We start from the raw sequence: 26,462 nt of genomic DNA on the forward strand, positions 1-26,462 counted from the left end.
CTCCCTGGTCTCTTTGCGGCTCGGCACGCCTAGCGCAAACTCCATCTCCCAGGAGGCATTGCAGTGAGCCGTCCAGCTCCCCGCCCCGCCCCCGCTAGTGCTGAGACCGGCTGGCCTTAAAGGGGACGCGGCCTGAGTGGCGGTTCCCAGGGTGGCCCCCGCTCCGGCTCCTCCCCGTTTCCCGCACCTCGCCCCTCCCCACGCTTCGTCCCGCAGCCCCGCAGCCCCGCAGCCCCGCAGCCTAGCGGCCGCGCGGCTGAGTCGAGCTCCCTGGGTACAAGCTTGTACAGAGCTGGGTGGGGAGTTTGGACTTTGCAGTGGAAGCAGCATCCCTGCCTGCTGAGCGGGACCTGGCGGAGGGCGTCCCCACTCCAGGGGGAGCAGAGGACTCGCCCTGACCTAGCCTGGCCTAGACTAGTCCTGCCAGGCCTGAGCGCCCCACCCAAGAGCTGGCTCTGAGGCAGGGGCCACCGGGGTCCCAGAGGTAAGGGGGTCGGGTCGTGTGTGCAGGTTGTGGGGAGTGTCTGCACCCTGGCGGTTCGAGAGCCCTGGGCACGCGCGAAGGGCTCCCAGAGTTTGGGGCTGGGAGAAGGGAGGTCCAGGTGCAACTTGGGCCTCGCTGTGTGACCTTGGGCGAGTAGCTGCCCCTCTCTGGGCTTCATCCTCTTTCATCACTTGTGTTTGGTGGTGATCCTGCCCTTCCCCTCAACCATGAAGCTCACCGGCCTTTCGTGGGGACCGCAGCCTCAGCCTGGGCTGGGCGCCAGTGCACCGGTATAACTGGAAGGAAGGGTGGGACTAAGATGGGGCACAAACTGCGGGGCTAAGAGGTCGCACCCGCCTGGAATGGGCTTCTGTTCTCAGCAACCTCGCCCGGGTATATTCCCTCTACAAGACATGAGACTCCTTGTGTGTTAGCCTGGTGCCCGCCCTTCCAGAAACCCTGGGGTGGGGGTGGGGACATGTGAGGGGTAGCCCCAGCAGGGATGAGTGATTGTGGTGGGTTTCTGAGAAGGGAATATATGCTCCTACCCTCTTCTTTTCTCTCCTTCCATTCCCCTTCAGTAAAAGAGCTGTTGCTTTTTACCAGTAAAACCCTTTTTTTTCTTTCTTTCTAGGAGACAGTTTGGTGGCCCAGGCAAGGGCCTCCCAGTAGTAGGGCAAGGGGATTCTTTCAGGGCTGCCTTAGGTAGAAGAAATTAAGTTAAAAAAATTCAGAGACAGGTATTGCTGTCCAGAGATCTGGGTGGGGGGAGGGTGCTGGGAGGGTCAGCTTAGTGCTCCCCAGGCAGCTCTGGCACCCAGGGGAGTCAGAGGAGGAAGACTGGGTGTGAGGGTCAGAGATAGAAGAAATGGGCTTCTTCACTCTTAGGTACTGGCTTAGGGCTTGGAGGGTCGTCTGTGCTCTGAGATAGGGAGAGGTTGAGACTTTCCTGAAGCCCCCTCCCCTGTCCCATTGGATTCTGTGAGCTTTTGGCCTGAGAGCTAACCAGGAACAGTTTTTGTTTTTTCCTTCTGCTTTGGTTGTTTGAGTCATTTTTAAAAGGCTAAAGCCTCATTGGGTCCTGTCTGGCGACCTCTGTAGGGACTTTCTTGGCTGATGTTTGAGTCTTAGGGTTATGGATATGGAAGACCAGACCTGGCTGAAGAGAGGGCACTGACTGGGCCAGTCTCTGGAAGGTGTTTTCTGGTTATATCTTCAGTTGTATCTCATCTTGCTGTCACATGTTTCTCACTGGGCACTTAGCACTCCTTCACCTCTCTGCCTGGTCTTGTGCTGGGCACTAGGGCACAAATAGGGGATTGGATCTATTTCCAAAGAAGATCCTAGCCTAGTGAGAAGATAAACCTAGAATCCAGTGGCACTGCTGAGGGATGAGAAAAGCAAAGAGACTTGGATTGCAGAGGGGTTAGGAAAGGTTTCCCAGAGAAGGGGGCATGTGACCTGGGCATCAGAGGATGAGTCAGAATTTGCCAGGAGAGAAAAGGGAGAAGCCTTTCCCAGAAGAGAGGACATCACCAAAAGGTGGCCAGGAGGAAAAGCCCACTGTGCAAATTCCTTCAGATTTGTAACCAAACAGTGTTTGTCAAGTTCATGTCCATCCCTTCCCCCCATCAGCCAGGTGTCACAGAAAGGGCTTGAATGTCAAGCTCTGGAGTTTGGATCTTATGCTGAAGGGGCTAGGGAGCCTTGTGAGTTCTGAGCAAGGCATGGCAGGATGGAGCTTATCATCTAATGAGGTTAATCTGAAGATGTTATCAGGGTGGGTGGGTCAGAGAGACCAGGGAGGGATGAGGAAGCCTGAATTAGGGCCCAGGGTGTGGGGGCAGGGCAGGACATTATACACACCCCCCGCCCAGACACAGTGCTTTGGGGGTGGTGGAGATGAGTCAGTCTTCACCATGCAGGACCAGAGACCTGTCAATACACAGTGGAAATGCGAAGGGTCATCTGAGAGGGACGGATTAAAGGATCTGGGCCTTCCAGGGCGAGGGATTGTGATGTTCCTGTATGCTTAGTGTGTGCCCTGGAGCAGACTGGGGGTTGCTGGGACTGTCAGACTGAGAGGTATAAGCCAAGGGCTTGGGGAAGAGCAGCAGCGTTGGCGGGGAAAGGCTATGGGGTGGTTAGGCGGTCATCTCCCATTTTGGGGCTCCGAGGCTCAGAATGGTGAAAGAGCACCTCAGAATGGTGAAAGGCTATGGGCACCATGGGGCATAGTACCTGGGCTAGATTCAAAGCCTGGACTCTATCCTGCAGAACACATACCTCTATTGGAGGATGGATTGAGGCAGGGAATGAGGAGATGAGTTAGGAGGCTACTGCACTAGTCCAGGCAAGAAGTAAAGAGGAGCTGATCTTGGGTGCTGCTGGAGCTCAGGGAGAGATAGGGGAAATGCTAAGTTGGCAGTGAGGACTAATGGATAAAATTCCTGGTAGAATCAGCAAGTTCCGGAGTGTGTGTCTGCTTGTCCCCTTCCCGGACAGTGTCTGTTTCCCCCCTCGGTGCGAAATAGCCCAAGAATAGACTCATGACTGCCCAGCTCTCATTTTTTTTTACACCTTGTCCCATTCCCTGCCAGGGCTAAAATGGTCTCCATTTTCCAGGTGAAAAAACTGAGGAGCCTGGCAGGGACTCACCCAAGGTCACCTGGTGATTCAGAAGCAGAGAACCTGGGCCTCATGCTTTTAATGCAGGCTCTTCTGAGGGAGGTTACGGCTGCTGTGTGCTGCTGCATTTGGTGTGGGGCAGCTGTCTCTTGGGTCAGAGCCAGCACCGACAGGCCGTCTCCTTGTCCAGAGCCTAGAGGAGTAATCCAACCTCCCCTGAGGAATGCTGGCAGTCTGCTACTTCCTCCCCCAGGGAGACCAAGCGCAGGTTCTTATCCCACCCTGCCAAGGCTGTGTCCCTCTCTCTTGTTCATCCTCCACTTTTCCAACCATGCCCTAGGGAAATCAGGCCTTGTCTTGTCTGCTTTTTGTGGCCTGTGATGAGGTCAGGTGAGCTCCAAGCCTCTAAAACCCTTTTGCATGAATGCACCCAAGATATTGAGTGGGTTTAGTTGGTGACCATGGTGACAGCTGACCTCAGACTGCCTGTGTGGGAGTGGGGGCAGGTAGGCAGGGCTTGCTTGGAGTGGCCAGGCCACGGACTGCACAGAGGCTGCGTGGCTGGCCTCAGAGATCACAGACCTCACAGAATGGCGCTATTTGAGCTTCCAGGTGCAAACCATCTTATGTGGTAGGTTTCAGGTAGAATGATATGAAATTGCCAACATCTGACCCTTTGCTTTCATGTGGTTCAACCTGATATCATTTATCCCCATTTTGCAGAAAAGAGGCTTATGATGTGATTTGCTCAAGGACACATAATGAGTTGCAAGACTAAAATAATATTTGCCTAAGGTCACACTAGAATGTAGGACTCCTCATTCGTAATCTGTTTTTCTTTCCATTTCCAGAACCTTCCGTAGTCCCAGAACTCCATTTCTGCCTGCCCCCAGGTTCTCTTCCTCCACACATGATGTCAATATCTCATCGATTAGGGCTTCTTTTGGCTGCCTGAGTAACAGGATTTCTTGGCATCCTTGGTTGAGAGCATATTAAGTCCACTGGCCTGGAGGGCAGGGGTTGGGTTTTGCAGGGACGGTCTATAAGGGAGGTTGGTCACAAGCACTGCCTAGGAAAGAAAGGACCAGGGATGAAGGGAGATCAGTTTTAAGAGGTCTTTTGAGATTATGCCTTGCACTGGCACTCTTGACCAACGTGTTTGCCGCCACCCCCAGACTTTTAGGGACGAGAAATTCCTAAGGGCATGGACTTTGCTTCTAAAGTGAAGGGGACTGATACTTTCTGAGCACTTTCCTGTGCCCAGCACCATGCTGAGGACTTTATATTTGCTTTAACAACAACTCTGCAGGGTGGAACCAGGCTCAGAGAGCAGAAGTAACAGTGATGGTAAGAAGACTTCATTTGTGGTTGAATCTTATTTGGAGTAAAGAGTTCAACACATTATTCCAGGAGGCTTGGAGTGGGCCCTAGGCATATGAATTTGTACTAAGTACCCAGGTGACTCTGAGGCAGCCAAGCCAGTATTTGGGGACCACTGATCTGTACTCTGGCTTCACCCACAGTAATCTCGGAGATGCCAGCCACTGAGAAATAAGCCCTAGTGCTTGCCCTGAGGAGCTCACAGCCTTGTGAGAGAGACAGAGACTTAAACAAATGGGCCCATTGCTTGGTAACACGTGCCATAATGGAAGCTTGGTCTCAGCCAAGAGCCAGAACAGAGAAGGGAGCATCTCCATAGGGCCTGGCACAGAGTCGGGGGCCCACAAGATCTGTGGTTCTGAATAAAAGTTTCTGGCTCCTCATTTAGTGAATGTCTGGCTTGTCTTCACACCAACTCCAGCTCTCAAGAATAGTTTTTACTGAGCCAATAAGTTTAAACATCTGGACGCTGAACCTTGTATCAGGTCCTGCCTAGAGTGGGATTATACAAAGAAGCAAAGAAATGGCTGTCTTCTAGAAGCTGAAAGTTGGATGTTAGGAGCACAAGCTTTACCTTTGTGAACGAGCATGAGAAGCAGGAGAAAAGTGGGTCAGCTTGGGAGAAAGGCTTCCAGGAAACTGCCCAAAGGGAGGAGAAAGGGAAGGCTATTGTGGCTCAGAGGAATAAGGTAGCAGTAACTCACCGTATTTTGCATTTGTTTCTTCAACAAATGCCTACTACGGATCAGGCACTGGGCTAGGTGAGTGAACAAAACTGACATGGTTCCTGCTGTCAGGAGCCTATATAGTATAGTGGAGGAGGCTGACTTCATCCAAGTGATCATGATAAGTGCTATAAAGGACAGGGTGCCCTGAAATTGTTAACAGGGGTGTTTGACCCAGACAAAGAGGTTGGGGAGGGCTTCCTTGAGGAAGTGAATTTGAACCGGAAGTCTGCAGGGTGAGTCAAGGAGGGAGGAGCATATGCAAAGGGCTCAGTGGCAGGGAGAACACAGTGAATCAAGAGTGAGGGGCTGGTGTGGGATCAGGCTGGGTGGGGGGCAGGCAGGGCCTTGAGCGTGCAAGTCTGTGGAGCCAGGGCCACACAGACATGAAATGTTCTGCTTTATTGGAGGGAATTATGTGACCCCAGCTATAATGGAGGAAGAGGCTACAGGTGGCTGTAGGAATGGAGGGTGAGGGATGAATTCACGCCTGGAGGTCCAGGGATATTCTAACTGAAGACAGGGTGTTTGAGGTAAGCTCTGAAGGAAAATAGGAGTTTGGCTGGCTGTGTGAATGTGTGGTGGTGGTGGAGGTCCTGGGAGATAGGATGTTTCAGGCAAAAGGCACAGCATACACAAAAACGTGGAGTCTTCGAAAGGTGTAGATCACTTGGGAAATGGCAAGAACTGGATTTGGGGCAGAATAAAGTGTGCGGGGATCTCCCTGTTAGTTCTTCCTTGGGACCCTAAGCCCTCCCTCCCCGGAGGTGTGATTTTGTGTGTGTGTGTGTGTGTGTGACCCCTCCCTTCCCCCCCCAGGATGGGACTTGGCCAAGGTTCTGGACAACAGCTTCTATATCCAGCTGCTACTTGCCCCAAGAGCGGATGAGGTCACCAGGGATGCCTGGGGAGAGGAGGGCAGAAGAGTGGGGAAAGGGGTGGAAGGTTCAGATATTGCCTTTATGAGATTAAAAGGGCTCATCAGCAATAACGACAACTCCCTGGGGCTCATTACATGCCTGGCATTGTGTTTTACTTCATTGCATACCTCCCAGTGAGGCAGGTATCCTCGCCCCATTTCACAAATGAGAAAACCGAGGCCCAGAGAGGTGGTTGCTCGCCCCAAGTCTTAGTTCCGGGGGCTCGCTTGGGGAACTGGACCTGCTGGACAGAGTGTGACCCTGCTCCCTGTTCCCTGCAGCGCGGCATCATGGACAAGATCCTGGAGGCGGTGGTGACATCCTCGTACCCCGCGAGTGTGAAGCAGGGCCTGGTGCGGCGCGTGCTGGAGGCGGCGCGGCAGCCGCTGGAGCGGGAGCAGTGCCTGGCGCTGCTGGCGCTGGGCGCGCGCCTCTACGTGGGCGGCGCGGAGGAGCTGCCGCGCCGCGTGGGCTGCCAGCTGCTACACGTGGCCGGTCGCCACCACCCGGAAGTCTTCGCCGAGTTCTTCAGCGCGCGCCGCGTGCTTCGCCTGCTGCAGGGTGGCGCCGGCCCGCCGGGCCCCCGTGCTCTCGCCTGCGTACAGCTCGGTCTGCAGCTGTTACCCGAGGGGCCCGCGGCCGACGAGGTGTTTGCGCTGCTCCGGCGGGAGGTGCTGCGCACGGTGTGTGAGCGCCCGGGGCCCGCGGTGTGCGCGCAAGTCGCCCGGTTACTGGCGAGGCATCCGCGCTGCGTCCCCGACGGCCCGCACCGCCTGCTTTTCTGCCAGCAGCTGGTGCGCTGCCTGGGTCGCTTCCGTTGTCCGGCCGAGGGCGAGGAGGGCGCCGTGGAGTTCCTGGAGCAGGCCCAGCAGGTGAGCGGGCTCCTGGCGCAGCTGTGGCGCGCTCAGCCCGCTGCCATCCTGCCCTGCCTGAAGGAGCTGTTTGCCGTCATCTCTTGCACAGGTGTGTGTGCGCGGGGGCTGGCGTGGGGGCTCGTGTGCTCCATGAGCCCAACGTGCGCCGGGCAGGTGGCTGTAGGTGCGGGTTCCCGTGCTTGGTGTGCCCTGTGGCAGGTGTGTGTAAGGGGCTAATGCGCAGGTGGGGGAATGCAATGTTCCTTACTTTAATTAGGGCTATCTTGGGGTCCTGCTGTGGGTCTTATCCTGTGGTGCGTGATGGGCACACTCAGGAGCAGACTGCTGGGTGAGGTGAAGGAGGGACCCAGATCATGCTGGCCAGAAGCAGGACTAGGGTCTGAGTGAGACAACAGGAAAGGGGTGGTGTCCTCATGCCCTTTGGGTCAGGTGGGTTTTGTAGAAGGGTGGCTTTCGATTCAGATTTTGAGAGATGGGCAGCAGCAGGGGCAAAGTGTACCAGGCAGGCAGAGGTGAAGCTCCGGACTCACGATGAAGCCTGAACATCTCAACTCTGAAATGTAAACGCTTGGTCCTCCATTGGCAATTGTGGTACTTGGACTACAGTATAAACGAGTGAAATAAGATCTGTGCCTTCCCTGATTATAGGGCTGTTCAGTTGAGAGGAAAGGAATGCACCTGGTGGGACAAAGAGAGCCAAGGTCAGGTGTATAAGCTCTTATCCAGTTGGACAACAGATTTTGATAACTAAATGTTCTTTCTCATCTCTAGTCCTTTGTGTGGTTCCACCTGGAATGTCCTCCCTCAAGTCACACAGCCCTTCTATCTGTTCTTGCCAGCCCTAATGTTACCCTTTCTTACAGATTTTGCCTATATAGGTACAATTGGTGGTGGTGAGGGGGTGGTCAGTGCTTTCTCTGTGCCCAGTACAGGGCACGTGAAGGTTTGTTGAGTAATAAGCTAAGGTGGGATTGGAGGCTGTGATGCTGTAGGAGTTAAGGGGGTGGCCCCTCTGTGCTCTTTTCAGAAGCCTAGCCTAGTTCCTTGGCAGCATGAAGGCATGGGGTATTGGGGGAGGCGAGGCATCTACCTATCTTGCTAAGCTCATCCCAGTTCCCCTATTCCAGAGGAAGAGCCTCCGTCTAGCGCCCTGGCCAGCGTGGTCCAGCACCTCCCATTGGAGCTAATGGATGGTGTCGTCCGGAACCTCAGCAATGATGACAGTGTGACAGACTCTCAGATGCTGACGGCCATCAGCAGGTGGGCTGAAGGCTGGGTGGGGATCAGGTCTCTCTCCTGATATACTGGGTGTGGTTGCTGGGCTAGATTTAGTGTCAGGAGGTCCAGGCCCTCATGCTTTTTCATTCATCCATACTTTTTTGAGTCCTGCTCCGTGCCCGGCCTAGGACTGGATGTGGGAGACACAGAGAGCCTTTCCCTAGCAGTGCTCTCAGGTTGGTTGCCAACTCTGTGATCCCGGACAAGTCAGTGAACTCTTTGAGCCTCCGTTTCCCCCTCTGTAATAGCAAAGGTGGTGTCAGAAGTTGTTAGGCTTCCATGGGGTCATACTAGAAGCTGCAAGTATATTATGAAGTGCATTCTGAGTTTGGCAGGTATGATAAATGGAGTTTGGATGCTTTTCAGCTCATTGCTTTTGCATATCTCCTCACCTCATTTGAATGTCATCGAACCTGTGATCTAGCCCCACCTGCTGGTCCAGTGATCCTAGAATATACTGCCTACCCTACTCCCTGCAGGCCTTTGGCCCTGTAGATCCCACTCACCTGGCATGCTTCCCCTGCCATGCTTTCTATACCTGTGTGCAGATCTACTATCTCCAGTGGGCCTTCCTGAATTTCTTGTCTTTAGTGGGGAAGAGTGTGGGCTCCAGAAGTAAGTTGTCCTGGCTCTACTGCTTCTAGCCTGTGTGACTTTGGGCAAGTTACTACACCTCTGTAGGTCTCAGCTTCATTTATAAAATGTTGTGTAATTGAACCCATCTTATGGGGTCGTTGCAAGGATTAAATAACACGTGTAAAGTGCTTAGAGCAGTGGTGATAATTACCATCATAATTATTATGACCTTATTCTTTTTGTTGTTCGACCTCTTTATAGTATAGTCTACTGAGTCCAAAAGTAATGATACAGTGACATTTTCCTGAGTGCCTTCTATGTGGCAGCTTCATGCTGTGTGCATACAAGCATTATCTTGTGGGGGTCAGATGGGTTAATACATGTAAGGCAGATGGAGTAGTGCTTGGTGCAGAATTAATACCATGAGAGTTAGCTATTGTTACCTCTTTTAATCCATACCACAGTCCTGTGAGGTAGGTATTGTCCCCATTTTACAGAGGAGGAAACTGAGGCTAGAGAAAGTGTCGTGGTCTAGGTCATAGGCAAGGGTCTGCTGGAGCCAAAGCTTCCAAACCTGGGGGCAGTGCTCCTGTGGTTGGGCCCCATGGTCCAGACAGAGACAGTTGAAAGCCCTAGTCTGCCAGTGCAGCCTCGTGTGTGGCGGGGGAGTGAGGTTTGGGCTGTTGAGAGGGCCTGTCCCACCTCCTGCTGCACTGGGAGCCCCAGTCTCTGCCAGATGCCTGTGCTGGGCTCATTTGCAGTTCTCAGAGGTGTCTTGTTCATCCCATGGACCCCAGGGCTGCTCTGTGTAGGTGCGGATAAGTGTGGGGTCTCAGGACATCATGGCTAGTGCCTGGGCTGCCCCCACCCAGGCTTTTGGGCCTCCCTGGTCCTTGTGTCATTGTCACTCCCCTCACCAGGATGATCGACTGGGTGTCGTGGCCCCTGGGGAAGAACATTGACAAGTGGATCATTGCACTGTTGAAGGGTTTGGCCGCTGTTAAGAAGTTCAGCATCTTGATTGAGGTTTCGCTTGCCAAAATTGAGAAGGTTGGTGGCCCCTGTCCTAGCCCTGGCTTACAGCTTTTCCCACTCTCTCTTGCCAGGGGCAGTGTGGGTCTGGGAGGCAGAGCACTGGGGCTCTCACCCAAGCTTGCTGTGACCCAGGATAATTCACTGCCCCTCTGTGGGCCTCAGGTTTCCCACATTGATTTCTCTGCTCATTCAAGAATATGTGTCTGTCACTTTGGGTCTGTCTATCCATCCATCCATCCCTCCCATCAGATATCTGTGTTACTACCCATCTGTCCATCGACTAGATCTGTGGCATGTCTGTGTTCTTGGTCTTGCATGGGTCTGTTGCTTTACCTCTGGTGTCTCTGATCACCTCTCAGGCCTGTGGCTACACTTGGCCTCTGTGGCCCAGGTGTGGGGGACTCCTCACCAGGGACTCTCTTCCAGGTTTTCTCCAAGCTTCTGTACCCCATTGTCCGGGGAGCTGCCTTGTCTGTCCTCAAGTACATGCTCCTGACCTTCCAGCACTCCCATGAAGCCTTCCACCTGGTAAGGGCCCTGCGTGCTGGCCTGAGGATGGGCGGCCCTTCATCCCCCACTGGTTTGGGTGGAGAGCAGACATGCTGTCTCTGTTGGGGTTGGGGGTTTGAAGCCCAAGACCTTAAAATCCAGGATATTAGGACTGGAGGAGACTTGAGACTCCATTTTGCGGGAGTTTTTTAGGAGACTAAGGCCAGAGAATTTGCATGGCCTCCCAACAGGCCCGTAGTAGAGTGACAGCCCTAGAATGAAGTCAGCTACTGTTCTTTGGGTGCCTGCTGTGTGCTAGGCACAGTACTAAATGCAGGACACATATTAACTGTCAGCCCTAAAGGAGAGTCTGTCCTTTTTTCCGTTTTTCAGCTGAGGAAACTGCAATTTAGGGAGGCTAAATCACTTGTCCCAGACACACAGCTGGTGAGCAGTACAGGGAAGATTTCTAGCAAAGTTGGTCTGACTTCTGACCCATTGTCTTTCTTATACCTTGCTGCTGACCAGCACCCGGGCGGTATGGCCTCCAGCTCAGGGCCCTTTCTGCTATCTTTGGGGCTGTCCCTTGGGAAGGACAGCTTGTAGTCCTTGGCAGGGGGGGTGGGTGGGTACCTTCCTGCCTTTCTTCCCTAGATCTGCAGATGGGTCCCTAGATACTTGTGGCTCCTGGTGAGGGCATAAATGTCATGCTTTATGATTTGCTGCAGTGGGAAAAGCACAGAACCAGGGATTGGAGTAGTTGGGATTGATTCCCATCTCTGCCATTTGCCAGATGTGGTGACTTTGGGCCAGGTGTTTACCTCTGAGGGCTTGGAACAGGGTAAGCCCCTAGGATGGTGGGAGAGTGTTAGATGAGATGATATTTGTCAAAAGCCTGCCACAAGTTCCTTTCCAGGGACTGGACAGATACTTGTTTATTTGCATCCTTCTCCTGAGCTCCCTGCTCCCAGTTCCTGTGGGCTGACTCTGTCCATCCCTGGGACATTATGTTAGAGCACCCCCATGGTTTGAAAGTTAGCACTCTGTAGCACAGAGGAAAGAAACAGGCTTTGGATTCAGACAGACACATGTGTTACTTCTCCCATAACACATAGGGGAAGTTCTTGGTAAATTATGTAATCTCTCCAACCTCAATTTCTTCATCTATAAGATGGGAGTAATAATTGCCAAATAAAGTCATTGTGAGGGTGAAGTGCTTGACCTGTAAGTGTTTGGTGAAAGAATGATGGTGGAGAGAAGAGTAGTCCTGGTCACTCAGGCTAGGCTCTCCTAGAAGGCCAGTTGGCTGAAGCTTATCAGCTGGGCTTGGGTTCAGGCCTCCTCTCAAGTGTGGGAAGGAATTATTTATCCCATTTGACAAATGAAGAGACTGAGGCAGGATATCCAAGGTCATGTGTATTGTGAAAAGAGTCACTTGCCTGCATAGCATGGAGTCCCATGTAGATAAGGGGGATAGTGGCAGGTGGAAGACCTCCCTGCCTCAAGGAGCTCTGGGTATTTTCAGCACTGACCACCAACCCATGGCTCACGTGAGTGGTAAATGTACTGAGCCTAATCCTCCTCTCCTCTCACAGCTCCTCCCTCACATCCCCCCCATGGTGGCCTCTCTGGTCAAGGAGGACTCCAACTCGGGGACCAGCTGCCTGGAGCAGCTGGCGGAGCTGGTCCATTGCATGGTCTTCCGGTTTCCAGGCTTCCCAGATCTGTATGAGCCTGTCATGGAGGCCATTAAGGTGAGTGACAGTCTCCCACTGCTCCCTTGCCCTACTCCAAAAAAGGTGCTGGTTTGGGCCTTGCTCAATGCCATAATACCCTAATACAGGTTAGTGACAGCCCCCCATCATTTGGTCTCTGCCTGTCTCCCATCACCTCCCCTGGCCCACCTGTGCTTCAGGCACACTGAACCACCTGCCATTTCCCCAGATGGGTCACCTCTCTTGATTTTCCAAGCCTTTGCATATGTCATTCTTCTAACTATAAACTGTTCTCTTGATCTGCCTGGATAGCTCCTGTTTCCATTGAATCTTCTCCACTAAGGCTCTGCTCAAGTGTTACTTCCCTCAGAAAGCTTTTCCTGACAACTCTCGATAACCCCCTCTCCACTGCAGGCTGGGTCAGGACTTCTTTGAGCTTCTACAGCTCCCACATCCCTTTGTCACGTGCTGTCACTGTCTATCTGTGTGTCTGTCTCCCCCAGCTGTAGCACTCCAGAGCAGGGATTGTTTACCTGTGTTCACATGGCTTTACTGATGCTCTGCTTTGTGCAAGACCCAGCTTGGGAACTGGGGACATGGGCTCGAGGCAGAACAAGTCTCCTCCACTGAGGAGCTTGCAGCCTAGCGGGGTGACAGGCCTGCCCAGAAGTCACTCTGATCTAAGTGTCTTAGGAAACACCTGTGAGGAACCAGAGACAGGAAGGATCATCCCCAGTTGGAGGGGGAAGCTACCGGGAAGAAGGAGATTCTGACCTGGGCTTGCTAGGTTGCTAGGACAATAACATTTGTAGGTGTAGTGCAACATTTGACAGTGTTTTCCATATATTTTGTTTGTTAATGCCCACAAGAAACAAGCAGGTACTATTGTTACCTGAATCTCATAGATGAGGGAAATGAGACTTGGAGAGGCTTGGTGACTTGTGCAAAGTCATGCAGGTAGTGAGAGACCTAAGCAGGGTGCTTGGTTGCTGAGCCCTTTCCCATTGCCTGATACAGAGGACAGGTCCAAGTGTGGGTGAAAGATGTCTAGGTAGGTGGTGGCCCTTATTATAGACCCTCTGATCTGACTTTCGTTTCCGTAGTCACAGCAGATAGATAACCTGAAAAGCGTCCCACTATAGAACACCTAGAAATGCTTGTTAAAATATAACAAACGTCTTTTTAAGTACATAGCTGAGCTTGCAAGAAAGTAATGGGGAATCCCCAGGGGCCAAAAAGGAAGCGAGAACTGGAATCCAGAAAGGTAAGTGAGAGATGATGCTCTTTTTGCCCTGGGGTGGGGAGGGAACGAGGGAGGGTGAAACCTTAGTCACTAAGCAGCTTGAGCTTGTAGGGACAGGGGGTGAGGCTTAGGGCCTGCTCCCACTAGGGCATTAGCACTAAGAAGCCCATATATTCTAGGACCCAAGAAAGGCTTTATTGTTGGCAAATGAGCGACCTAGAAAAAATACATGCATGTCAAGTAGATGTTGAGGAAACTTTTCTGGCTTTGTCTGCGCTCAGGATTGAGAAAAATGAATTTTGTTATCATTGGCCTGCTCTCTTATGGGTTTAGGGTTTGAGTTCTCACTGTTTTTGTGGTTGTGGGACTCCACAAAGGCACTAAGTAAGCTTAGGCACTAACATTAAAAATGGTTATGAACTTGTAATACCCAAGAGTTGCCTCATAGAAACAGAAATGAAAATGCTTTCAAGTCACAAAGATAAACTACTGCTAAAGATGAGTTTATAATCCAAAAATGACAAAACACACAAGGGAACAATCCACCATGAGTGAGAGAGAGTAGATGCAATCAACAAAACCTCTGGCATTTACTTGGGTCTTGGCAGTTTTTCCAGCCTGAGAATTTGAGAGAGCCTGCCTACAATACAAGTGGGTACCTTGCTAGATCACAAGCTGCCTGTCACTGGAGGTAGATGAGCAGAGGAGACAGGGCTTTGACTTGGGGGAAGTGACTATTACTGTTTCCTATTAGCCTGTGAGCTTCTGGAGGTCAGGGACCATGTTTTGACCTCTGTGTCCTGCAAATATGTGAGTGAATTAGCATATGGAGAATGCTCTCCTGGAGGTGTGAACGAAGAGGAGGGAGCATGGCCCTGCACTGGGCCCTGAGGGAAACCCACACTGAGTGAGACCCAGGCTTTTCACACTAGGGGCTGTGGTCTGATCCAGGGGACAGTGAGTCTGTAAATACCTTTACCACTAGGTGCAGGCAGCTAGGCTTTATAAGTATAGAGAACATGTGTACCCCACTTGAGAAGATCTGGGAAAGTCTTGTAGAGAGGGGATACAGGAGTTAAGCTTTGAGGGATGGGGACTGGCAGGATGAAGCCCTCCTTTCCAGAGGCGTCAGAGGGAAAGGTGTGGGAGGGGAATGCGCAGTTTGTCAACAGAGTGGAAGGGACATCAGAAAGATCAGACTGGAGGTCCTGAAACCAGACTGATTCTGTTCAATCTAGCAGATAGGGGCTTCCCAAACATTTCCTCCGAATACTTGAGCCCAGAAAGGGGAGTTACCCAAGCACCCTGACATAAGCTCAGTGTTTCTCTAAAATCTCATTTTATCTCAGAGATTCAAATATGGATTTCATAATGATGAACATTTGTTTTAATGTAAACATTTTTATTCCTTGAATATTAGAGAATATAGCTCCAAGGGAGGTGTGCTGTATTTGCCCTGTGGCTTTGAACACCTTTTGATATAAACTAGTTTGAGAGGCAAGAGAGCAATGTATCCATAGAATTTTTAAAAAATTTTTTTCTAAGATTTATTTACTTATGGAGAGAGAGAGAGAGAGAGAGAGAGAGAGAGAGAGAGAGAATATGAATCCTAGGCAGTCTCTGGGCAGAGCCTGTCTTGAGGCTTGAACTCATGAGCTGTGAGATCATGGCCTGAGCTGAAACCCAGAATCAGATGCTTAACTGACTAAGCCACCCGGGCACCCCTCTCCATAGGATTTTATGGGGTTTTTTATAAAATTTTTTTTTTTTTTTTTTTTTTAGTTTTTAGTTTTGAGAGAGAGAGCATGAGCAGGGGAGGGGCAGACAGAGAGAGACACACACAGAATCCGAAGCAGGCTTCAAGCTCTTAGCTGTCAGCACAGAGCCCAGTGTGGGGCTTGAGCTCATGAGCTGTGAGATCATGACCTGAGCCAAAGTCGGACGCTTAACCAACTGAGCCACTCAGGCACCTTGGATTTTATTGTTTATAAAGTTCTTTTACATCTCTTCCATGAGCACATTCTTCTTTGTATAAAGGCTCCTCTATAAAAAAGTTCTGGAAGGTTCTCTTAGGCAGTTTCTCTGGGAGCTGTGGTACTTGCTAAGGGAGCCATTGTATATAAATTTCCAGTAACATTAGGAGCTTGAAACTTACTTCATGGTTTTATGTTCCTAAGAGTACCAAGTTACCTTCTTTGGGAAAAATGACATTTGATGTTTTTTTTTTTCTGTAGTGTGGATAGTTTTGCATCTTTGTGTGTGTGTGTGTGTACTTGTCTACATGCGTGAAGTTCTCTTTTTTTCTTATTGCCTTTTTGTCCCTATTCATGTTTTGTGTGGAGTGGGAATTGGATAGGGAATAATAGGAAGAAAAAAGAAGGGACTAAGAAGATAACGAGCTTGCATCTTTTTATCTTGGCTTGGAAGTTCTTACTTTTTTTTTTTTTTTTTTTTCTTTCTTTTATCATTTGTGAGAGTTGACTGATCTGGTAAATGTTCTTGGGAAATGAACAAATAGAAGCGTTAAACCACTGCTTGAACCGGACCTTTTGCAGTGGTCAGACGATGTGCACTGGGGAGACTAGGGCTTTCAATGCTCAGCTGGTTTGAAACTCTGGAGGCTCGGACAAATCTGGGGACTGTGCTTAGGATCTGGAAATAATAGGGCTTTGAGGAACGTCATGTAAATCTGTTAAGTAACTCTCTATTATGCCTAGGTGTTTTCCTTTAAAATAGATTATCATTAGAACCCGTGTTGGGTAATGTTCTTTTAGGTGCACGTTTTAATGTGAGGAGAATGAGTAAGAAAGCATGCTAATCCCTGAGCCCTTGACCAGGAACCCATACCTCAGGCCCCCATGACCCTCCACTGTCCTGTGACCAGGGATCCATACCTCAGGCGCCCAGGACCCTCCACCATCCTGTCTGTGACCAGGGATCCATACCTTAGGCCCCCAAGACCCTCCACCATCCTGTCTGTGGGATCTTGCTTGGAGGCGGTGACTAATTAAACCTGATGGCAAACCTAAAAGTAGAAGAAGTGGGAGCATCATTGTGTGCATACTCACAGGCACAGTGAGAGTATGGCATGCCAAATTGATATGCCTCACTTGATGCATATGAGGACATTGAGTCTGAGAGGCTCACTGACCATAGCCAGGCAGCTAGTTAAGACAAGAGTCAGGATTAGGACTGAGATCTTGACTCTGTTGGATCTGTTGACTGGTGAGCCTGTGTGGTCATTGCTTAGAGTCTGCTGTACCCTGGGCTCCTCTAAGAACATGTGGATTATTTGCTTACTGCTTGTACGTCCCTGGAAAATTCTTTTCTCTGAGTCTTAGTTTTTTCATCTATAAGATGGGAATTTTATACCTTCCTAATAAGACAGTTGTGACATGAAAAGGTCATATAGAAGTCCCACGTGTCAGAATGAGAATCTAGAGTAAGTCTGGAAGCAGAAAGCTGTTAACACATATATCGAGAACATTTGTGGGGCAGTGTGCTTGGGTAGGGGTGGGGTAGGCCATAGTCCAAGAAGACTTCCCAGAGGAAGTGATATTTTTAGAGCTGACCGTGGTCCCCACCATCCTGCTAACTTGTTCCCTCCTCAGGACCTCCATGTTCCCAATGAGGACCGCATCAAGCAGCTGCTGGGGCAAGATGCCTGGACCTCGCAGAAGAGTGAGCTGGCTGGTTTCTACCCCCGGCTCATGGCCAAGTCAGACACGGGCAAGATTGGTTTAATCAATTTGGGAAACACATGCTACGTGAACAGCATTCTTCAAGCCTTATTCATGGCTTCTGAGTAGGTGCTGCTTTCATATTTCCTCTCTGCCCCTGCCTCTCTCCTTTGGGCTCCCTGGTGAATGGGGGTGGGGTTGGGGGTTTGGAGAGGATGGGTCTTGCTTTGCATTGCTGGCATAATTCCCTGCAGTCTGTAGGTCTTGATGGGGCAAGTGAGAGGTCCCAGAGGGCTCTAGGCCATTGCCAAGGCAGAAGGTCAACACTGGATGGGAGCTTGAGATGGGACTTCAGGGGCTGGAACAGGTTTTGCACAGGGTTGGTCAACATCACTGATTTTTCCCCTGGGTGGATTGTGTCTTTCCGAATAGAACTTCCATTCATCCTGGTCTTAGACATCCCCTGCTCCCTCTACTAAAACAAAATCTTTTTTCTCAGTGGCTACCTATCCAACATAAGGTTTGCTTAAAAATCACTCAAAGTTTCAGCCACAGAAGTGGACATCTTTTCCCCCCAATTTGTGTGTGTGTGTGTGTGTGTGTGTGTGTGTGTGTTTAAAATGCACATAACATTTACTGTATTAACCATTGTAATTGTGCAGTTTAGTGGTAAATACATTCACATTGTTGTACAACTTTCCATCATCCATCCATGTAACTTTCATCTTGTAAATCTGAAACTCTATACTTTAATTAAACAATAACTTCTCATGTTCCCATTCTCCCTTCCCCCAGCCTCTGACAACCTTATTATACTGGCAACCCAAGTGTTTTTACATTTTGGCTATCGTGAATAATGCTGCTGTGAACATGGGTGTACAAATAACTTTTGAGATACTACTTTCAATTCTTCTGCATATATGTCTAGAAGTGAAATAGTTGGGTCCTAGGGTAGTTCTATTTTTAATTTTTTGAGGAACCTCTGTACTGTCTTCCACAGTGGCTGCACCAGTTTGCATTCCCAGTGGTGCATGAGGGTTTCAGTTTGTCCATATCCTCCCCGACATTTCTGTTTTTTGACAGTAGCCATCCCAGTGGGTGTGAGGTGGTATTCCGCTGTAGTTTTGATTTGCATTTTCCTAATGATCAGTGATGTTGAGCATATTTTCATGTGCTCATTGGCCATGTGCTCAGTCTCTTCTCAGATACATTAATTGCAAATATTTCTCCCGTAATCTGGGTTGCCTTTTTGATTTGGATATTTTAAAAATTTTTGTTGAAGGTGTATTTATTATTGAGATATATTTGACATTCTATTAACTTCAAGTGTACAATATATCTGATATAGTATGTCTTATGAAATGATCACCACGATAAGTCTGGTTAACATCCATCACCACACACAATTAAAATTTTTCTTTTGTGTGATGAGGACTTTTAAGATGTACTCTATTAGCAACTTCCAAGTATACAATACAGTATTATTAACTATAGTCACTGTGCTATACATTAAATCCCAGGACTTGTTATTATAACTGGAAGTATGTACCTTTTGACGACCTTCACCTATTTCACCCACTCCCCACCTCTGGCAACCACCAATCTGTTCTCTATATCTATTATTTTGTTTGATTCCATATATAAGTGACATCACACAGTATTTGTGTTTTTCTGTCTGACTTCACTTTCCATAATGCCCTCTAGGTTCATCCAATTGTCATAAATTGTAGAATTTCCTTCATTCTCATGGCTGAGTAATATTCATTACATGTATAAGGAATATATGTATTTTAGGATATTTAGGATATTAGGATATGTATTTAGGATATTAGGATATCAGATATGTGATTTGCAAATATTTTCTCTTATGCTGTAGGATGCCTTCTTATTTTGTTGATGGTTTCCTTTGATGTGCAGAAGCTTTTTAGTTCGGTGTAGCCCTGCTTGTTTATTTTGCTTTTGTCATCTTTATTTTTAGTGTCAGATCCAAAAAAAATCATCACCAAGATGATGTTAAGGAGCTTACAGATTATATATATATGTATGTATGTATGTGTGTGTGTGTATGTGTGTGTGTATATATATATATATATATATGTATATATTTTACTTTTAAGTTTGTTTATTTTGAAAGAGAGAACACTCAAGCAAGGGAGGGGCAGAGAGAATCCCAAGCAAGCTCTGCACTGTCTGTGAGGAGCCTGGACATGGGGCTCCAACTCATGAAAGTGTGAGATCATGACCTGAGCTGAAATTAAGAGTCAGATGTGTAACTCAGGCACCCCAGACTATGTTTTCTTATAGAAGTAAGATGGTTTCAAGTCTCATGTGCAAATCTTAATCCATTTTGAGTTGATTTTTGTGTATGTTGTAAGATAAGGGTCCAGTTTCATCCTTTTGCATATGGCTGTCCAGTTATCCCAACATTATTTATTGAAGAGACTGTCCTTTCCCCATTGTATCTTCTTAGCTCCTTTTTTGTATATTGATTGGGCAAATAAGCATGGGTTTATTTTGGGGCACTGTCTTCTGTTCCATTGATCTATTTATCTTTTTATGCCAGTCCCATATTGTTTTGATTACCATAGTTTTGTAATGTAGTTTGAAATCCGGAATCTTGATGTCTTCAGCTTTTTCTTTTTTAAAATTGATTGGACTATTTGAAGTCTTTTGTGGGTCTATATCGATTTTAGGGTAGTTCTGTTTGGTGAAAAATGCCAGTAGAATTTTGATAAGGATTTCATTGAATTTTAAGTTGCTTTGGCTATTACGGACATTTTAACAGTATTATTTTTTCTAATCCATGAACACAGAATATCTTTCCATTTATTTGTGTCATCTCCAATTTCTTTCATCAGTGATCCTCATTCTGATATGTTGTCAGAAGTTCAGGGTAGTAGCCTAACATTCAATTTCTTTCATCAGTGATCCTTATTCTGATGTGTTGTCAGAAGGTCAGGGTAGTAGCCTAACACTACGTCCCAATGCCTGTCTCATTCCGTTTGCTTCATCTCATCACATAGGCATTTTATCATCTTACATCATTATAGGAATAAGGGTGAATACAGTACAATATTTAGAGAGAGAGATCATTCACATAACTTTTATTACAGTATGTGGTTATAATTTTATTGTTGCTAATGTCTTACAGTACCTAATTTATAAAATAAGCTTTATCATAGGTATATATATAGGAGAAAACAGTATATACAGGATTTGGTACTATCTGTAGTTTCAGGCATCCACTGGGAGTCTTGGAATGTATCTCCTACTGGTAAGTGGGGACTACTGTACAGGTCTTTTACCTCCTTGGTTAAATTTGATAGAATCGTAAATGTGGGTTGTTTTTAAATTTATTATTCTTACAGTTTGTTATTACTGTATTGAAATGCAGCAGACTTTTGCATATTGATTTTTTTATCCTGCAACTTTACTGAATTCATTTATTCTAAGGGTCTTTTTGGTGAGGAGTCTAGGGGTTTTTTAATATGTAATATCATATCGTCTACAAATAGAGACAGTTTTATTTCTTCATGTCCAATTATGATGCCTTTTCTTTTCCTTGCCTAATTATTAGCTAGGACTTCCAGTACCATGTTGAATAAAAGTGATGAGAGTGGACATCCTTATCTTGTTCGTGATCTTAGAGGAAAAGCTTTCAGGTTTTCATCATTGAGTATGTTGTTGGCTATGACCTTGTCATAGATGTTTTTTATTATGTTGAGTTAGGTTTCCTTTATACCAACTATTTTTGAGAGTTTTTTATTTTATTATTATTTTTTAATGTTTATTCATTTTTGAGAGAGAGACAAGAGTGTGAGCAGGGAAGGGGCAGAGAGAGGGAGACACAGAATCCAAAGCAGGCTCCAGGCTCTGAGCTGTCAGCACAGAGCCTGATGTGGGGCTGGAACTCACGAACAGTGAGATCATGACCTGAGTTGAAGTTGGACGCTTAACTGACTGAGCCACCCAGGTGCTCCGAGCGTTTTTATTATTCATAAGTGGGTAAATTGAATTTTATCAAATGCTTTATGTGTCTATGAGACGATCATGATTTTTTATCCGTTTTGTTATATGGTGTGCCGTATTGATTACTTTGTGGATGTTGAACCATCTTTGCATTCCTCCTATATATCCAACTTGATCATGTTGTATGAACCATTATGTGTATTGTTGAATTTGGTTTGCTAATATTTTGCTGAGGATTTTTACATCTATGTTCATCAGGGATATTGGCCTATAATTCTCCTGTGTTGTCTGATTTTGGTGTTAGGGTAATGCTGGCCTTATAAAATGAGTTTGGAAGTATTCCCTCTTCTGGTTGTTTTGTTTTGTTTTTTTGCGGGGGGAGTGTTTGAGAAGGCTTGGCGTTAATTCTTTGAATGTTTGGAACAATTCAGTGAAGCCATCTGGTCCTGGTCTTTTGTTTATTGGAAGGTTTTTAATTACTGAATCCGTCTCTTTACTAGCAATCAGTCTGTTCAGATTTTCTACTTCTTTGTAATTCAGTCTTTACAGTTTATATGTTTCTAAGAATTTCTCCATTTCTTCCAGGTTGTCCAGTTTGTTCGAGTATAATTGTTCATAGTACGATCCTTCGTATTTCTGTGGTATCAGTTGTAATGTCTCTTTTATTTATTTAGTTTTATGTCCTCTCTCATTTTTCCTTGGTGAGTGTAGCTAAAGGTTTGTCTATTTTGTTTATCTTTTCAAAAAAAACAGCTCTTAGTTTCACTGATCTTTGCTATTGTATTTTTAGTCTCTCTTTCATTTATTTTTGCTCTGGCCTTTATTTCCTTCATCTTATTTTGGGGCTTAGTTCTTTTTCTAGTTCCTTGAGGTGTAAAGTTCGTTCATTTGAGATCTTTCTTGTAACGTAAGTATTTATCACTCTTAGAATTGCTTTTCCTGCATCCCCTATTTAGTATGCTGTATTTTCATTTGTCTTAGGGTATTTTGTAACTTCTCTTTTTATTTCTTCTTTGACCCACTGGTCGGTCAGTAGCATGTTTTTTAGTGTCCACATATTTGTGAATTTTCTGTTTTTTTCTTGTAAGTCATTTCTAGTTTCATACCATTGTGGTCAGAAAAGATGCTTGATACGATTTTAGTCTTCTTAAGTTTATTGAGACTTGTGACCCAACATATGATCTGTCCTGGAGAATGTACCACATGAGCTTAAGTAGAATGTATATTCTATTACTTTTGGCTGGAGTGTTCTGTAAATGTCTGTTCTACTCCTCTGTTCTAATATGTGAGCCCAACGTTTTCTTACTGATTTTTCTGTCTCAGTGATCTATGCATTAACAGAATTGGGGTATAAAAGTCCCCTGTTATTATTGTATTGTGTCCATTTCTCCCTTTAGGTCTGTTAATATTTGCTTATATATTTAGGTGCTCCTATGTTTGGTGCATAAATATTTACAGATGGTTTTTTTTTTTTTTTTAAATTTTTTTTAACGTTTATTTATTTTTGAGACAGAGAGAGACAGAGCGTGAACAGGGGAGGGGCAGAGAGAGAGGGAGACAGAGAATCCGAAACAGGCTCCAGGCTCTGAGCTGTCAGCACAGAGCCCGACGCGGGGCTCGAACTCACAGACTGCGAGATCATGACCTGAGCCGAAGTCGGACACTTAACCGACCGAGCCACCCAGGCGCCCCCAGATGTTTTCTTGTTGGATTGACCTTTTCTGAATATATATTGGCCTTTTTTTTGGTCTCTTTTTACGATCGTGTCTACAAGTCTATTTTAAGTATAGACTTCTTCTGGTTTCCATTTTCATGAAATACCTCTTTGTATCCCTTCAGTTTCAATCTGTGTACATTTGAAGTGAGAGTTTCTTGTAGGCAGCATATAGATGGCTTTTTTTTTTATCTATTCAGCCACCCTGTATCCTTTGATGGAAGAGTGTAGTCCATTTACATTTAAAGTAATTATCAGTAGGCACATACTTAATGCTATTTTGCTAATTATTTTCTGGCTGCTTTGTAATTCCTTTGTACCTTTCTTCTCTTGCCCTCTTCCTTTGTGATTTGATGATTTTCTGTAGTGGCATGCTTAGATTTCTTTCTCTTTTGTGTATCTACTGTACGTTTTTGTTTTGTGGTTGCCATGCTAACATAAAATAACATATTTATAACAGTCTATTTCGAGTTGATGACTTAATTTTGAATGCATTCTAAAGCTCTAGTTGTTAATCCCCCACCATGTTTTATGTTTTTGATGTCACAATTTACTTCCTTTTATCTTGCATATCTCTTAACAAATTATTGTAGTTATAGTTCCTTTTACTACTTTTGTCTTTAACCTTCACACTAGCTTTGTAAGTGATGAACCTACCACCTTTGCAAAATTATATTATTCTGAATTTTAATATACGTTTATCTTTATTAGTGAGATTTATACTTTCATATACTTTCCTGTTGCTAATTAGTACCTTTCAGCTTAAAGCAGTCCCTTTAACATTTCTTGTTAAGCTGCTATAGTGGTGATGAACTCCTTCAGCTTTTGCCTGTATGGAAAACTCTCCTTTAATTCTGAAGGACAGCTCTGCTGGGTAGAGTATTCTTGGTAGGAGGGTTTTTGTTTCTTTAACCTGTGGCACTCCTTTCTAGTCGGCAAAATTTTCGCTGAAAATATGCTGATATTCTTATGAGCGTTCCCTTGTCTGTAACAAGTTGTTTTATTCTAGCTGCCCTTTTTTTTTTTTTTTTAATGTTTATTTATTTTTGAGAGAGAGAGAGAGAGCGTGCGTGAGCAGGGGAGGGAGACACAGAATCTGAAGCAGGCTCCAGGCTCCGAGCTGTCAGCATAGAGCCTGATGTGGGGCTTGAACTCATGAGCCATGAGATCATGACCTGAGCTGAGGTCAGACACTTAACCGACTGAGCCACCCAGGCATCCCACTGGTCTCCATTTTTCTGAGGTTTTATCTTGTTCTTTCATTTGGAATACAGTTCTCTGTTTCTTCATCATCCTTGACTCTCTGTGTTGGTTTCTGTGCATTAGATAAAACAGCCATCCCTCCCAGTCTTGAAGGAGTGGCCTTGTGTAGATGAACCTTTTTGTTTACCCTTGCCCTTGCTTTTTTGGCTGTCTCTCAAACCACTGTGATTGTCCAAACAGCCTACTTTGTTCTTGGTGGCTCTCAGTAGTTCAGACTGTGCCAAGACCTGTCAATGTCCTAAAAGGGAGGATCTCAGGCCCTCTTGATGCAGGGCTTATTAGAAGCCAGACCCTCAGGTAGCAGCTTTTAAAGTATGCAAATAAACCTCTTTCAGGGGCGGACTGGGAGATGGGCATTTCTATCTGTGAAGATAACCTAATAGTCCTCTTTCACGGAAAGATTGTGCATTTCTGTCTGCTGCCTCTCTGCTGTTCCCTGATATGGTAGTTCAACTGTTTTCTGTTTGTTACAGCCCTGTGTGATCTACACGTGTAAGCTTCTCTGGCCATGAGAGTCAGACATTCAAGGGGTGCTCCCTGGGTGGCACCTGCAAAAACCAGGGCACCAGATATATGCATAAGCTCCTTTCTGGCAATGCAACCTGGAGTGAGGCAGAGGGAGAGAGTGCAAAGATGACACCTGTTGTCCTCTGCAGTCTTTGGAAAATATTTTGTTAGGCCCTAGATGTGTGTTAAATTGGAAGCCTGCTTGCAGGCTGAACTTCTAGGATAGACAAATGGACCTTTTTCCCAGAAAGACTGGGCTTGATTCACTCAGCTGCCTCTGCTGGCTCCTGGCGGGTTAGCCATGCTTGGTCCATGCAAGCCGTTTAAGCACGGTTTCTCAGTTTGTTGTAGCATTGTTGGTTTTGTGGACATTAGCCCTGTTGATTTTCAAAGGTAGATACTTTGGGGACCATCCTTCAGGTGCAGGTCTTAAAAGTTAGAGTGGCAGATCTAGGGTTCAAACGCTTCTCTCCTCAGGAAGAAGCTGGTGGTTGTGATTTCCCTCCTGATTGTGGGTCACCATGCTGGGGATGGGGTTTCTGTTGAAATTGTCTCCACCTCTCCTACCCATTTCAATGTTGTTTTTTTCTGTTTCACGTGATATGTAGGAGTTGCTTAGTTTTTAGATTTATTGCAAAGGGAATTGTTCCATATGTAGCTGTATATTTAGTGTGTCTGTAAGAGGAGTTGAGTTCAGGATCCTTTCATCTTGACGTGAAACCCTGAATGGTGTCGTTATGCACAAATTTTACATTTTCGTGAAGTCAGTTTGTTTAATTTTGTTGTTGCCTGTGACTTTGGTGTCCTATCTTAGATCATTGCCAAATCCAATGTGAAGCTTTTGTTCTATGTTTTCTTCCAAGAGTTTTGTTGTAAATTTAGGTCCTTGATCCATTCTGAGTTGATTTTTATACATGGTGTTAGATAAGGGGCCAACTTCATTCTTTTGTTTATGGACATTTAGTTTTCCCAGTACCATTTCTTGAAAAGACTATTCTTTCCTCCATTGAATGATCTTGGCACTTTGTTAAAGATCATTTGACCTGTTTTTCATTCCATTGGTCTCTATGTTTGTCTCTATGCCAGTATCACAGTGTTTTGGTCACTGTAGCTTTGTGTAGTAGGTTTTAACATCAGGAAGTGTGAATTCTCCAGTCTGTTAATCTTTTTCAAGATTGTTTTTCATGATTTCTGATCCCATGGGATTCCAGTATGAATTTTGGAATGTGGTTTTTTTTTTTTCGGTTGCTGCAAAATCATTGGATTTTCATAGGGATTGCATTGAATGTGTAGATCACTTTGGGAAATATTCACGTTTTTATAATATTAACTCTTAACCCATGAACATGGAATGTGTTTCCATTTATTTGTGTCTCCACTTCTTTCAGCAAAGTTGTGAAGTTTCCATTGTGCAGTCTTTTACCTCTTTGGTTAATCTTAAGCATTTTACTCTTTTTGATACTATTGTGATTGGAATTGTTTTTATAATTTCCTTTTTGAATTGTTCGTTGTTGGGGTATAAAAATGCAGCTGGTTTTGGTGTGTTAACTTTGTATCCTGCTACTTTGCTGAATTATTAGTTCTAACAGCTTTTACTGTGGTTGTTAGGATTTTCTACATACAAGATTATATCATCTGCAGACAGATAATTTTACTTACGTTTACTTTTTTTTGCGTGGTTGCTCTGGCTAGACCTTCTAGTCCTGTGTTGAATAGAAGAGGTGAAAGTAGACATTGTTGCATTGTTCCTTATCTTGAGGAAAAGCTTTTAGTCTTTCACCATTGAGTGTTAATGTTCACTCTGGGTTTTTAGTATATGGCTTTTATTACGTGGGGGTAATTTCCTTCTATTGTGTAAAGTATTTTTTGTCATAAAAGTATGTTGCATTTTGTCAAATGCTTCCTGTGTATCAGTTAAGGTGATCATGTGGTTCTCTCCTTTATTCTGGTGACGTATGTATATTACAGTGATTAATTTTTT

General features: G+C 46.2%; 1 protein-coding gene across 4 annotated transcripts in view; it reads left to right on the top strand.

Annotated features, from left to right (window-relative positions):
* The first annotated feature begins 124 nt into the window (after positions 1-124).
* Positions 125-26,462, top strand: part of USP35 (ubiquitin specific peptidase 35) — a 56,247-nt gene continuing 29,909 nt past the window's right edge. For 2 of the 4 annotated variants that reach the window (XR_013550096.2, XM_060605509.3), the window contains exons 1-8: positions 3,723-4,459; positions 5,628-5,750; positions 6,419-7,100; positions 8,140-8,272; positions 9,787-9,916; positions 10,328-10,429; positions 11,986-12,144; positions 16,960-17,153. Coding sequence is in view for 3 of the 4 variants with exons in the window: in XM_060605509.3 (XP_060461492.1) it covers positions 6,428-7,100; positions 8,140-8,272; positions 9,787-9,916; positions 10,328-10,429; positions 11,986-12,144; positions 16,960-17,153 (1,391 nt within the window). In the remaining variant the exon portion in view is untranslated. Of the gene's footprint in view, positions 485-3,721; positions 4,460-5,627; positions 5,751-6,418; positions 7,101-8,139; positions 8,273-9,786; positions 9,917-10,327; positions 10,430-11,985; positions 12,145-16,959; positions 17,154-26,462 lie in introns of those variants that run through there. The other 2 variants (XM_078433051.2, XM_060605508.3) reach the window with 2 other exon arrangements.

Source organism: Panthera onca, chromosome D1 (genome assembly GCF_046562875.1).
Source record: "Panthera onca isolate mPanOnc1 chromosome D1, mPanOnc1 haplotype 2, whole genome shotgun sequence".
Classification (NCBI taxonomy): domain Eukaryota; kingdom Metazoa; phylum Chordata; class Mammalia; order Carnivora; family Felidae; genus Panthera; species Panthera onca.